The 14438-nt window shown below is 35.5% G+C and overlaps 1 protein-coding gene across 3 annotated transcripts in view; it reads left to right on the forward strand.

Annotated features, from left to right (window-relative positions):
* BLTP1 (bridge-like lipid transfer protein family member 1) overlaps window positions 1-14438 on the forward strand; it is a 279425-nt gene that overhangs the window by 184090 nt on the left and 80897 nt on the right. For all 3 annotated transcript variants that reach the window (XM_053574435.1, XM_053574509.1, XM_053574580.1), the window contains exons 54-55: window positions 925-1030; window positions 10593-10690. In XM_053574435.1, the coding sequence (XP_053430410.1) occupies window positions 925-1030; window positions 10593-10690 (204 nt within the window). The remainder of the gene's footprint in view (window positions 1-924; window positions 1031-10592; window positions 10691-14438) is intronic.

Below are 14438 nucleotides of genomic sequence, written 5' to 3' on the forward strand. Positions count from 1 at the left end.
TTTCAAACACTTCAAAGAATCTAGAATTACATCCTTCTTAGATTTGCCTATTTTACTATGACCTGAAGTAAACACACCTGAAAATCATCTCTGTCATTTTTATATTACTCGATACAAAATAAAAGTTCTCAGCGCAAGTTAGATTTCCTGTGACTTTTTACTTAAGAAAAGACTACCAAATCTGTTTTGCTCTCTTAATTTCTGATTAAAATATGAACGCTATCAAAGTGGCAAATGATGAAATATTTGCCTTAATCATAAGGATGTTTAAATCTATCTTTCCTATAATACTGAATCTCAATTAGGGTCTCCTTTCTATTAAACTGTTTATTAACTAATTTGCCAGAAATTTAATGCCTTCTACTAATCATAGGCATAAATTATATTAAAACTTGATTGGGTATCTGATTTACTAATTAACTCCAGTGTAAGCCTTAGACTTAGAATTCTGTTGTTTTTATTCATAGCTGTATCCTTAGTAACTGACACTGTACATAGAATAGATGATCAGATATATTTTAATAAGTAAATATACTTATTTTCACTTAAAATGTTACTGGTCTATGATTCTAAGGCCATAAAAGTCAACATTAAAGATAAACAGGCAAAATTTTATAATAGTTTCAAAGTTATTGAGTTACTTGTATAATTTTCATTTGTCTTCAAAAGATTTCTCATGCTTGTTCACTATTGTTATTTAAAAAAAATATTTTGGGAATGGCTCTTAAAGGCCAGTAAAGTATTAGGAACTCTGAGTATTTTTAACCCATTTTCATTATTTTGACTTCAGTAGTATGCAGATAATTATCTCTTTTCCTCAGAGTTTTAGATGATTTCTGTGAGGAAAAATTAATATAAACTACTAGTAGTGTATACAAACTAATATAATCAGTAGGGTTAATCTAATCTGATTTAATTTGGCAGGTTGGTTCCTTTGAACATAATCTCACAACTGATCTTCTAAACCACTTGGTATTTGTACAGAAAGTGTTCATGAAGGAAGTCAATGAAGTAATACAAAAAGTTTCTGGTAAGATAATCTATTACCTTGTAGTATAAGGGTAGGGTGTAATTCTCATTAACTCTGTCATATCCCATATGTCTGCTGAACACTGAAAGCTCTGCTCTTCCCCAGCATCTTAGGCCTTTGGCGCTGCTCACAGTCACTAGATCACTTGCCCAAGGTCTCCCAGCCTGAGCCTGGCTCTGTGACCCTGAGGGCGGAGCCTGCAGGGCAGTTCTCCTAAAATGGCTGCGTGCATACAACATTAGCTCCATTCTGGCCCAACAGCTCAATCCCAGGACCTGGACAACAGTTAAAGACACCTGCAGTCTCGCCCAAGTTCTCCCAAGTAATTCAACCAAGTGCCCAAGTCCAAACAAAACAAAACAACCCACAGGGAAGGCATTCCCTGTGTCGCTGCTGTTGTAGTTATAGCTGCAGCAGCCTCAGACCAGTCGCAACCACTTGCCACTTCTCCGCTGCTTTTGTCCTCTTCTTGGGGTCTAAAAGTCTCTCGCGGTCTCCCTACATCCCCAAAGGGATGTTTCTGGGCAGAGCCCACAAACCTGAGATGCCTGGAGTCTTCTCTTCCCCAAGTCACTGCTCCCGGTTGCAAAGAAGCTGTTACTCAGCCGCCATCTTGCTCCCTCCCCCCTGCTTTATTTTTATTATGTGTAATATATACACTTAGTATTCATAAACATCAAAAAAACTCCTTTGTATTTCCCTCTCAACAAAGAACAGCTTTAAGTGGGTCTATTAACTTCACTAATCTTATTATTTGGAGGCAACATTTAGGTAACTATTAGGATTTCCACCTCTGTACCAAATGGTGACTATCCTGGCTGCATGATAAATTGTCTATAGCACCATTTATTACATTTTTCATATGTCTCAAGAATAGATTACAACGGAAATTCTTAATTAGTCATTTGTACAGGTTATCAGGGAGTACATGTATGATAAAAAAAATTTAATTGGTTTTTAACTCATAAGATAAAATATTAAACCAAACTAGAGTGAAAAACAAGTTCTGTATACAATTCTTAATCCTGATTATTTCCAGTATGAAAGTTATCATGTTAAAAGAATATTAAGTAACATAAATTAGCATGAAGAGGAGTTTCCTTTATGCTCATAAGTTAATGTGTTCATTTAACAAATTTATTAAGTAGGTATTAACTTATACTTTCAGTGAGTTATGTGAATGACAAGAATGGGGTGCTGTGAGTCTGTATCATAGGAAAAAGTAATCTAAAGAATCAGAAAGGCACAGATCCTCCAATAAGAAGCTGAGCAAAGAAATTTTAGATTTAAACTTAACCATTCAACATTTGGATTTAACAGACATCTATAGAACATTTCATCCCAACAAAACTGAATACACATTCTTCTCATCAGCCCATGGAACATGCTCGAAAATCGATCACATCTTAGGTCACAAGTCTAACCTCAGTAAATTTGAAAGAATAGAAATTATTCCTTGCATCTTCTCGGATCACCATGGAATAAAAGTTGAACTCAGCAACAACAGGAATCTGCATACTCATACAAAAACATGGAAGCTAAATAACCTTATGTTGAATGATAGCTGGGTTATAGACGAGATACCGAAGGAAAATTTTTGGAACAAAATGATAATGAAGACACGAATTATCAGAACCTCTGGGACACTGCAAAGGCAGTGCTAAGAGGGAAATTTATAGCACTGCAAGCCTTCCTCAAGAGAACAGAAAGAGAGGAAGTTAACAACTTAACGGGACATCTCAAGCAACTGGAAAAGGAAGAACATTCCAATCCCAAACCCAGCAGAAGAAAAGAAATAACTAAAATTAGAGCAGAATTAAATGAAATTGAAAACAAAAGGGTTATGCAACAGATCAATAAATCAAAAAGTTGGTTTTTTGAAAAGGTCAATAAAATAGATAAACCTTTGGCTAACCTAACCAGGAAAAAAAGAGTAAAATCTCTAGTTTCATCAATCAGAAATGACAAAGACCAAATAACAACAGACTCCTCAGAAATTCAAAAACTCCTTAATGAGTATTACAAGAAACTTTATTCTCAGAAATATGAAAATCTGAAGGAAATTGACCAATACTTGGAAGCATGTCACCTTCCAAGACTTAGCCAGAATGAAGTGGAAATGTTGAACAGGCCTATATCAAGTTCTGAAATAGAACTATACAACTATACAAAATCTCCCTAAAAAGAAAAGCCCAGGACCAGATGGCTTCACATCAGAATTCTACCAAACCTTTCAAGAGGAACTAGTACCTATATTACTCAAACTTTTCCAAAATATAGAAAAAGAAGGAATACTACCCAACACATTTTATGAAGCAAACATCACCTTGATCCCCAAACCAGGAAAAGACCCAAGAAGAAAAGAAAATTATAGACCATTATCACTAATGAATATTGATGCAAAAATATTCAACAAGATCCTAACAGAATCCAGCAACACATCAAATAAATTATACACCAAGCAGGTTTTATCCCAGGGTCTCAAGGCTGGTTCAATATACGTAAATCTATAAATATAATTCAGCACATAAACAAAAAACGAAGACCATATGATTCTCTCAAGTGATGCAGAAAAAGCTTTTGATAATATCCAGCATTGCTTCATGATCAGAACACTTAAGAAAATTGGTATAGAAGGGACATTTCTTAAACTGACCGAGGCCATCTACAGCAAACCCACAGCCAATATCATATTGAATGGAGTTAAATTGAAATCATTTCCACTCAGATCAGGAACCAGACAAGGCTGCCCATTGTCTCCACTGCTCTTTAATATTATAATGGAAATTTTAGCTATCGCAATTAGGGAGGAAAAGGCGATCAAGGGTATCCATATAGGGTCAGAAGAGATTAAACTTTCACTCTTAGCAGATGATATGATTGTATATCTGGAAAAACCAGGGATTCTACCACAAAACTCTTTGAAGTGATCAAGGAATACAGCAGCGTCTCAGGTTACAAAATCAACATTCATAAATCGGTAGCCTTTATATATACCAACAATGGTCAAGCTGAAAAAACAGTCAAGGACTCTATTACATTCACAGTAGTGCCAAAGAAGATGAAATATTTGGGAGTTTATCTAACAAAGGACGTGAAAGATCTCTATAAAGAGAACTATGAAACTCTAAGAAAAAAATAGCTAAAGATGTTTACAAATGGAAAAACATACCATGCTCATGGCTGGGAAGAATCAACATTGTTAAAATGTCTGTGTCTGTACTACCCAAAGCAATATACAATTTTAACACAATCCCTATTAAAGCTTCTCAGAGGAGTTTATAGCCAAAACCTTAGGTATGAAGACTAGTGGGGCAAGGAAGAAGGAGAAGTAGTGAGGATGTAAGCAGAACATATAGAACAGTATTTGATAAGGCTCTGAAGGAGAACAGTGCTCCATGAATTAGGGAATTAAATTATGTGGCCACTAAGTTATCAACTGGCTTCCCTAGTTCCAGGGCTGGCTCTGGTTACATCTGAGGCCAGGATGCCACTTAACAACCATATTGAAGAAGTACAACAGAATTATAGAATTTCATAGCTCAGTTCACAGAAAATCGGATCATTGGTAGCCATGGAGTTTTTCTGAAAATGGTTTACTAGAAACCATTAAGGAAGAGGTAAATATACGTCAAGACATTTTTCTGCAACTAAATTTGCCTCTTCTTGAGGAATATACACAAATTTGGTGTGGCCTATTTAACTTATTAAAATCACATTAGGACATTGTGATAGGAAAGTTATTAATATATGATGGTAGTAAATGTTTATGATTTCTAAATAATATTTTCAAGACTTTTATTACTGCATATACATAATTTTAAAAGAGATTCTTACATTAATCTTGTATTTCTCCTGGTAAAAAGCTAGCATTGTAGAGTTCTTAGTATCAGATTGTCACGTAAGCCTCCCTTAACATACTTTTAATGAAAGAGAAAAACTTTTCTTAACCTTTAGATTGTAGTCAATTATGAGATATAAGTATATCCCATGTTCTTTGAAGAATTAAATGGAAAAAGAGGACTGGAAACAAATATTCTAAACATAAAGACTCTTTAATGACTATGAATAACAACGAGATCAGATTATAGTGCCAAAGTCATTTAATGGCTAGGTCTGCTCCTTGAATTATTTCTTCCTCACTACAGAGACAGCCATGAACCCTGAGAAAATGACTGATAAGTTACTTATCATTTAGCTGGCCACAGGCCCTGATGGAGCGTAGGTATTCTGTTACTCTGTCAAGATCAGGCAATGTAACAGAATATCGAGAAGGAATGTTTTGAACCCTTGTAGCTCAAATTTCTCAGTATTCTGATCTCTGTATTGCTTTTCTACTCTCCCATAATCTTCATTGTTATTTTCATTATTTTTTCTTACATTCTTTCTTATGGTTTTCCTTCATGTTACATGTAGTGTTAGAGGACATTTTCTATTGTGTAGGAAAATGCTATATAACTTCTATTAATACTTTTCTAAAGAATCATTTCTTACTTCCATAAGTGAAGTACTTATGGGAATGCTTGGGTTTCAGAAGGATGTAGGTAAGCACTTACTAAGTAAACAAAAGAGACTTATTTTTGAGTATTTCCATTGTAGCAAGAAACATGTAAGGAGGTTACCGTCTTAGAATTGGGCCAGAAATATATTTTATTAAGAAGGATAGAAAGGAAGTCCCAAGGAATTCATAGCCTAATGGCTAATCCAGAGAAAATAACCTGATCATTTATCCATTGCTTAGTATAGTCTTTAACTCATGGGGAAAAACTTTATAACAACACTTCTTTTTTTTTTAACTTTTTTTTTTGTTTGTTTATTGTTGGGGATTCATTGAGGGTACAATAAGCCAGGTTATACTGATTGCATTTGTTAGGTAAAGTCCCTCTTACAAAAGGTATGGCACACACCAAGGTCCCACCCCACTCCCTCCTTCCCTCTCTCTGTTCTTCCTTTCTCCACCCCTCCCTCCTTCTTTCTCTCTCTCTCGCGCGCCTTCCCCCACCCCCACCGTGACCTTAATTGTCCCCATATCAAGATTGAGTACATAGGATTCATGCTTCTCCATTCTTGTGATGCTTTACTAAGAATAATGTCTTCTATACTTCCATCCAGGTTAATACAAAGGCTGTAAAGTTTCCGTTTTTTAAAATGGCTGAATAGTATTCCATAGTGTACATATACCACAGCTTGTTAATCCATTCCTGGGTTGGTGGATATTTAGGCTGTTTCCATATTTTGGTGATTGTAAATTGAGCTGCAATAAACAGTCCAGTGCAAGTGTCCTTATGATAAAAGGATTTTTTTCCTTCTGGGTAAATGCCCAGTAATGGGATTGCAGGATCAAATGGAAGGTCTAGCTTGAGTGCTTTGAGGTTTCTCCATACTTCTCCAACCTTCCAGAAAGGTTGTACTAGTTTGCAGTCCCACCAGCAGTGTAAAAGTGTTCCCTTCTCTCCACATCCACGCCAGCATCTACAGTTTTGAGATTTTGTGATGTGGGCCATTCTCTCTGGGGTTAGATGGTATCTCGGGCTGGTTATGATTTGCATTTCTCTAATAGATAGGGATGATGAACATTTTTTCATATGTTTGTTAGCCATTCATCTGTCTTCTTTAGAGAAGGTTCTATTCATGTCTCTTGCCCATTGATATGTGGGATTGTTGGCTTTTTTCATGTGGATTAATTTGAGTTCTCTATAGATTCTAGTTATCAAGCTTTTGTCTGATTGAAAATATGCAAATATCCTTTCCCATTGTGTAGGTTGTCCCTTTGCTTTGGTTGTTGTCTCCTTAGCTCTACAGAAGCTTTTCGGTTTAATGAAGTCCCATTTGTTTATTTTTGTTGTTGTTCCAATTGCCATGGCAGTCTTCTTCATGAAGTCTTTCCCCGGGCCAATATCTTCCAGTGTTTTTCCTATGCTTTTTTGGAGGATTTTTATTGTTTCATGCCTTAAATTTAAGTCCTTTATCCATCTTGTATCAATTTTTGTGAGGGGGGAAAGGTGTGGGTCCAGTTTCAGTCTTTTACATGTGGATATCCAGTTCTCCCAACACCATTTATTGAATAGGGAGTCTTTCCCCCAAGGTATGTTCTTGTTTGGTTTATCAAAGATTAGGTGGTTGTAAGATGTTAGTTTCATATCCTGGTTTTCTATTCTATTCCAAGTGTCTATGTCTCTATTTTTGTGCCAGTACCATGCTATCTTGACCACTATGGCTTTGTAGTACAGACTAAAATCTGGTATGGTGATGCCCCCAGCTTTATTTTTATTACTAAGAACTGCCTTAGCTATACGGGGTTTTTTCTGGTTCCATACAAAACGCAAAATCATTTTTTCCAAATCTTGAAAGTACAATGTTACAACACTTCTTAAACACAGGTTTTGTTAAGTCATGCTAATATTTTTCAGAAAATTATCAGGCTAGCTGTAGTTTCACAGTAGCTTACACAAATTAATAGCCTAACCAAGTATAATATAATGGATAAGATGTACTTTTAAAATGATACATTTATGCCATAATCTGACGTAAAACTTGATGACACAAGGGTAGCCAAGATTAGATGAGTGGATAGATCATACAAGAATATTCAGATTTTTTTCCTATTTATCTTTATTCTTATTACTTAGAGAAAAATTATTCATGATTTAATTGAACAAGCAGGAAAGACAATCAGCTTTCAAAATAAGAATAATGTCATTCTTATCTTATTCGATCACATATAATGATGTGTTTGTTTTTCATGATTACTTTTAACTATCCACTTGCCTATAGAGCCATGAGAGAAACTGAGAACTCTCATGACTTAATTTCACCTGTCCTATTAGAAAGTGTCAAGATAGGTAGGGAGTCAAAAACAATTTTTATAGCAGTATTCTAACAAATTCTAGAAATGTAAACATTATTCCATATAATATTTTCCTATAATTCAGTCTATATTTCAGAATAGAAATTATGTCACTGTATCTTTAGAAACATAAGAGAGATTCTAAATGCAATTAATATTTATTCAGAACTTAAAAAACATATGACCCCAAGCTAGAGGATAAGCAAGTTTGCAATGTGTGAGTATAACTTAATTATCAGGTTTAGGGAATTAGTATTTTTCCTGGAAAGATTAGATATTTGCATATACATGTATAATAGAATAATCTTTGAATAAACTGTGAATGAATGAGGAGGTTAAGCATTATAAAGGAGGAAACACTTTAGAGATAGAATTATCATTGAGGGCTTTATGGTATAGGAATGAGTTGAACTGATGATTGAGTAAGTTCTACTTTTTGATGGTTGAGCTCATTTCAAAAGAGGGATAGCTTGAGGAAAGAAAATACAGCAGGCAGGAAACAAAGACAGGAAGGCACATTTATTTGCTGAGATTGAGAGAAGAATTGTGGGAGTATGAGGAAAATCATGAAGACTTACAGTAGTTGTGAGGAGTGTGATGCAGAAAAGAAAGTGAAGAGTTGAATCACCAGGCAGCATAAGTGCCTAATTGTATTAAGGAAACACTGCTAGGGTATTGCTGACTAAGACCTGAAGATAAATCATTCTGGGCCTTAGGGACTCATTCTAACTGGGGAGATAGGTATCTAATAAGCAAAAAATGTTCCAGAGATGTATACCTTTTGGCCCACATCACAAAAGAAGGAAAGGCTAAATTCTGATAAGGGTGCATCAGGGAGAATTTAAATAAATGAATAAGTGATAATGGAATCCCTAGATATTATTGTTGACACAAATATCTTCTTCGTTGGGAAGGTAGGAAATAAATAAGAACAGAACATGAATAAGGGGACAAAGTTATTTTAGTAAGTAAGTTTAGGGAACAGTGATGTAAGAGGGCTATTGTTTAGAATTCAGACGATAAAAAGCAGAGAGTAATGGCTTAAGTGTTTTAGGAATAGCACTAAAAAGTAAACTAAACATCATCTACTAAGCGAAAGAAAAGAATGAATGTGAGACTTCCACATGATACGGCAATAGAAAAAGCCATAAATAAAGGTAGAAAATCATAGAAATGAAAAGCATAATTTAAGACAATGGAAACTTTGTTGGCAATAGATGGACGATAGAGACAATAGGGATGGGAGAGAATAGGTGATAGCTGGGAGGGCAGTACGTACGTGTGTGTGCGCGCGCGCGCGCTCATACAGCTGTAGGAGGTAAGGTCATCAGTGATTAGGATTGGGTAAAACAGATGATTGTTGACTTGAGATAGGAGATGGAGAGAAGCACATAATTATAAGTCAAAGAGAAGAAAAAAGCTTAACTAATGAGTGTAAATTTTAGAGTAGAATAGTTCAAAGAGGGAAGGTATAAGCATTCAGACGAGGACTAAGCTTACACAGACATGTTTCAGACGAGGACTAAGCTTACACAGACATGTACGGTCTACCCAGACACATGTAGTTTATCTATTTCTCCGAATCCAAACATATATTAAGTAACATGTTCTGGAATTTGATTCACAAATTTTGAATACTTTGTTCCCTAGCTTTTTATCCATAAAATTCCTTCTTTTTCTTTCCTGTGTGTTTTTTCTTTTTTATGTACAAATGTCTTTTCCTTCCTTTGGACTAAGTTATGTATCCCTGTCTATATTCCCCTGTCTTACCTTAGATGTTCTTTCTATCAATCACTGCCTTTCTTTTCTTTTCTTGAGGAAAATTGAAATGAATTTCTATCATAGTACTAATTGAATAGATTTTGACTAGTTTAAATTAAAAAAACACATAAAAGATAAATTTTTACCTCAAAACAAACTAAACCTACATTTTATTTGTTTGGTTCTTTTTTCTTTTTGATATATCAGTGGGCCCTAATAGAAAAAAAAATTCCCATTCACCCTATGTGGATTCCATGGAAGGATGCTAAACTCCACATAAATACCAAAAGGAAACATAATTTTAAGATACAATATTTGAAAGATAAGCATGAAGAAAAGTTTTCAAATCAACAGAAAGAGAAATGAAAATACTACATAGAAGTTAGATATGGAAATATTAAAACATTATTTTCTGAATTCCACATTGCCTGGGCAAAAAATTTCTGTTAGTAGGAACTTTACCACCAGCACTCTCATCCCTAATATTTTTTTAACTTACAGGGCAAACATTTGCTGTCACTTTCTTTATGATTAACACATATTACCTTATTTTTCATTTCTCTACTTCTATATTTTCTTTCATTCATTTTTGTTTGCAGCACATCTGAACAACAGAGTTCACATTGTTAGTTGAAGAAATTAATCCAGTTTATTATTTTCTTTAAAATGTATTTACCAAGTTGTATAGTCATATTTGGTTCATTTATGTATATAATGTTTTAATTCTTTATGAAATTTTCTTAATAAATGTCTATACATATGGACAATGTCTTACATCTTCTTCATTGAAATGTAACTTGGCTAAAGAGCTCTGTTAAAGACTGAGTTAATGGTCAGTAAAAACATATCTGTGAGGATTTTTTTTTTTTTGATGTACAAAATAGGGTTTTTTTGTTTTGTTTTGCTTTGTTTTAAAGAAATTGTTCTAAACTCTCAATTATTTAACTATTTTAGGTGGGGAGCAACCTATTCCTCTCTGGAATGAACATGATGGAACAGCAGATGGAGATAAGCCTAAAATCCTCCTCTATTCCCTGAACTTGCAGTTTAAGGTAACATAAATAATAATGATACTTCTTGTAGAAATTCATGTAATGCCTAAATTACCAAACAGAGAAAGAGCTTTAACAATTGTTTGATTATCTTTAGGTCTTCCTTTCCTGCTTTGCCTTGCCCTTCCATAGTGTCTCACTTTGTTGCTTGGGCTAGAGTGCAGTGACATGATTGTAGCTTACTGCACCTCGAATTCCTGGGCTCTTCTGCCTCAGCCTCATGAGTAACTAGGACTATAGGCATGCACCCATCACACCTAGCTAATTTTATCTTTTTATTTTATAGAAACGGAATCTTGCTATTCTGTTCCGGCTGGTCTCAAGCTCCTGGCCTCAAGTAATCCTCTAGCCTTGACCTCCCAAAATACTAGGATTCCTAGCATGAGCCACTGTTCCTGGCTTTTTTAGAACTTTTCCTATTAGTATTTTAATACATGTGTATGCATATATTTATGCATTTCAAAAATCTTCAGATAACTTTCCATATCAGTAGAACCTCCATAGTTGGCCACCATCCTCTGTTGACCACTCCTTAAGTTGACCTAATTTTCATAGATCAGGTATGCACCACATGTACATATCAGTATAGCAGGTCTAGTTTCTTATGTTGACCACCTACATATGTTGACCAGTTTGTTACAGTCCCCTGGGTGGTTAGCTTACAGAGATCCTACTATAGTTAGATCAACTTTATCTTATTGCATATCTGTATTATATGTTATATAGTTACAATAATTTATTTAACCACTCCTTACGAAATTTTGGGTTTTTTTTCTAATTGTTTCTTTTATAATTTACTCTGTAAAAAATATTTTGTACTTGTCTGGTTAATAGTAATTTAATAGAAACCTTAATATTTTCACTAGTTAAGACACTAGTGGTCATAAAAATGAAAATCATTCTTACCAACTATTTAATTATAATTAAGGTATTCAACTATTGAATACTCTAATTTTAAATATGAAATACTGAAATGAAATTTAATAGCTAAAAAATTCATGGTAACTTAAGAAATTAAAGAATGTTGCCAGTTTGAGCTGTTCATTAGACAGATCCTATAAAATATATTTCATTTTATTGTGCTTCACTTTATTGTACTTCACAGGTATTGACTTTTTTACATATTACAAGCTTATGGCAACTCTGCATCAAGCAAGCCTGTTGGCACCATTTTTCTAACAGCATGTGCTTACTTTGTGTCTCTATGTCACATTTTAGTAATTCTTATAATATTTCAAACTTTTTCGATATTGTATCTATTATGATGATCTATGATCAATTATCTTTGATGTTACTTTTGTAATTGTTTTGGTGCACCAGGAACTAAGCCATAGAAAACAAGAAATTTAATCATTAAATATTGTTACATGTATCATTTTAAATCAAAATCTAGAAGCGATTGAGTTTGGAGGAAGCCAGATAGACCAAAATGAAGTTCTCTTGTGCCAAACAGCTAAATCGTGAATAGAGGGGATGAGTTCTTGAAGAAGATTAAAAAACCCTTTCCAGTGAACACGTAAATGATAAGAAAGCAAAACAACCTTATTATTGATATGGAAAAAAGTTTGATGATCTGGATGGAAGAACAAACCAGCCACAACATTCCCTTAAACCAAAGCCTAATCTAGAGCAAGGCTCTTAACGCTCTTTAGCTCTATTCTATAAAGGCTGAGAGAGGTGAGGAAGCTGCAGAACAGCTGGAACCTAGCAGAGGTTTGTTAATGAGATTTGAGGAAAGAACCCATTTCCATAACATAAAAAGTACAAGGTGAAGTAGAAAGTCCTGATGGGAAAGCTGCACCAAGTTATCTAGAGGATCTAGCTAAGATCATGATAAAGGTGACTACACTAAAGAACAGATTTTCAGTATAAATGAGACAGCCTTTTATTGGAAGAAGATTACGTTTTAGGCTTTCATAGCTAGAGAGGAGAAGGCATTGCCTGGGATTCAAAGCTTCAGAAGACAACTTGACTCTTGTTAAAAGCTAGTACAGCTAGTGATTTTAAGTCAAAGCCATACTCGTGTTCCATTCTGAAAATCCTAGGGCCCTTAAGAATTATACTAAACACAGTCTGCCTGTGTTCTATAAATAGAATACCAAAAGCCTAGATGACTGCACATGTGTTACAGCATGGCTTACTCAATATTCTAGCCCACTGTTGAGACCTACTCAAAAGAAAAAAAAATTTTTTAATGTGCCTGATCACCCAAGAGTTTTTTTGTTTGTTTTCGTTTGTTTTGTTTTTTGAGACAGAGTCTCATTATGTCACCCTTTGGTAGAGTGCCATATCGTCACAGCTCACAGAAACCTCAAACTCTTGGGCTTAAGTGATTCTCTTGCCTCAGCCTCCCATGTACATGGGGACTACCAGCACCCACTACAATGCCCAACTATTTTTGTTGTTGTTGTTGTTGTTTGGCAGGCCTGGGCTGGTTTCAACCACCAGCCCCAGTGTATGTGGCCGGCACCCTCTGAGCTACAGGCAGCAAGCCCACCCAAGAGCTTTGATGGAGATATATAAGATTAAAGCTATTTTTGTGCCTGCTAACACAGTATCCATTCTGTAGCCCATGGATCAAAAGGTAATTTTGACTTTGAAGTCTTACTATTAAAGAAATATATTTCATCAGACTATACTGCCATAGATAGTGATTCCTCTGATGAATCTGGACAAAGGAAATGGAAAACTAGAAAAGATTCTCCATTGTAGATGCTGTTAAGATTGATGGGAGGAGGTAAAAATACCAGCATTACCAGCAGTTTAGAAAAAGTTGGTTTGAACTCTGGTGGTTGACTTTGAAAGGTTAAGACTTCAGTGGTAGAGGCAGAAAGTAACTGCAGACATGGTAGAAGGATAAGCAGAGAAAGTGGTTTCTGAAGATGGAATCTGTTCTTATTGAAGATTCTGTGAACATTGTTGAAATGCATGTTCCATAAGCCTGCTTGATAAAGCAGCAGCAAGGTTTGAGAGGACTGACTACAATTTGAAAGAAGTTCTACTGTGGGTAAAATGCTTTCAAATGTCATCTCATGCTACAGAGAAATCTTTCATGAAAGGAAGAGTCAATCAATGCAGCAAACATCACTTTGATCTTATTTTAAGAAATTGCCACAGCCACCTACCTTTCAGCAGCTACCACCTTAGTGAATAAGCAGCCATCAACATCAAAGCAAGATACTCCACCGGCAAAAAGATTATAACCCATGGCTGGGTATGATGGTTTACACCTATAATCCCTGCATGCTGGGAAGTAGAGGCAGGAGGATTACTTGAGGCCAAGAGTTCAAGACCAGCCTGAATAGCATAGCAAGACTCTGTCTCTATAAAATATAAAAAGAAAATTAGCCACTGGCTCGGCTCCCATTGCTCAGTGGTTAGGATGCTAGCCACATACACCAGGGCTAGGGAGTTCAAACCCGGCCCGGGCCTGCTAAACAGCAATGACAACAACAACAAAAATAGCTGGGCTTCGTGGCGAGTGCCTAGAGTCCCAGCTATGTGGGAGGCTGAGGCAAGAGAATCACTTAAGCCCGAGAGTTTGAGATTGCTGTAAGCTGTGACACCATGGCACTCTACCAAAGGTGACATAGTGAGACTCTGTCTCAAAAAATAAATAAAAATAAAATTAGCCAGGCATGTGGTGCATGCCTGTAGTCCCAGCTACTCAGAGGGTGAGGCAGAAGGATTGCTTAAGCCTATGTGTTTGAGTTTACAGTGAGCTATGATTATGCCACTGTGCTTCAGC

This window comes from Nycticebus coucang, chromosome 1 (assembly GCF_027406575.1).
Source record: "Nycticebus coucang isolate mNycCou1 chromosome 1, mNycCou1.pri, whole genome shotgun sequence".
NCBI classification, from domain to species: domain Eukaryota; kingdom Metazoa; phylum Chordata; class Mammalia; order Primates; family Lorisidae; genus Nycticebus; species Nycticebus coucang.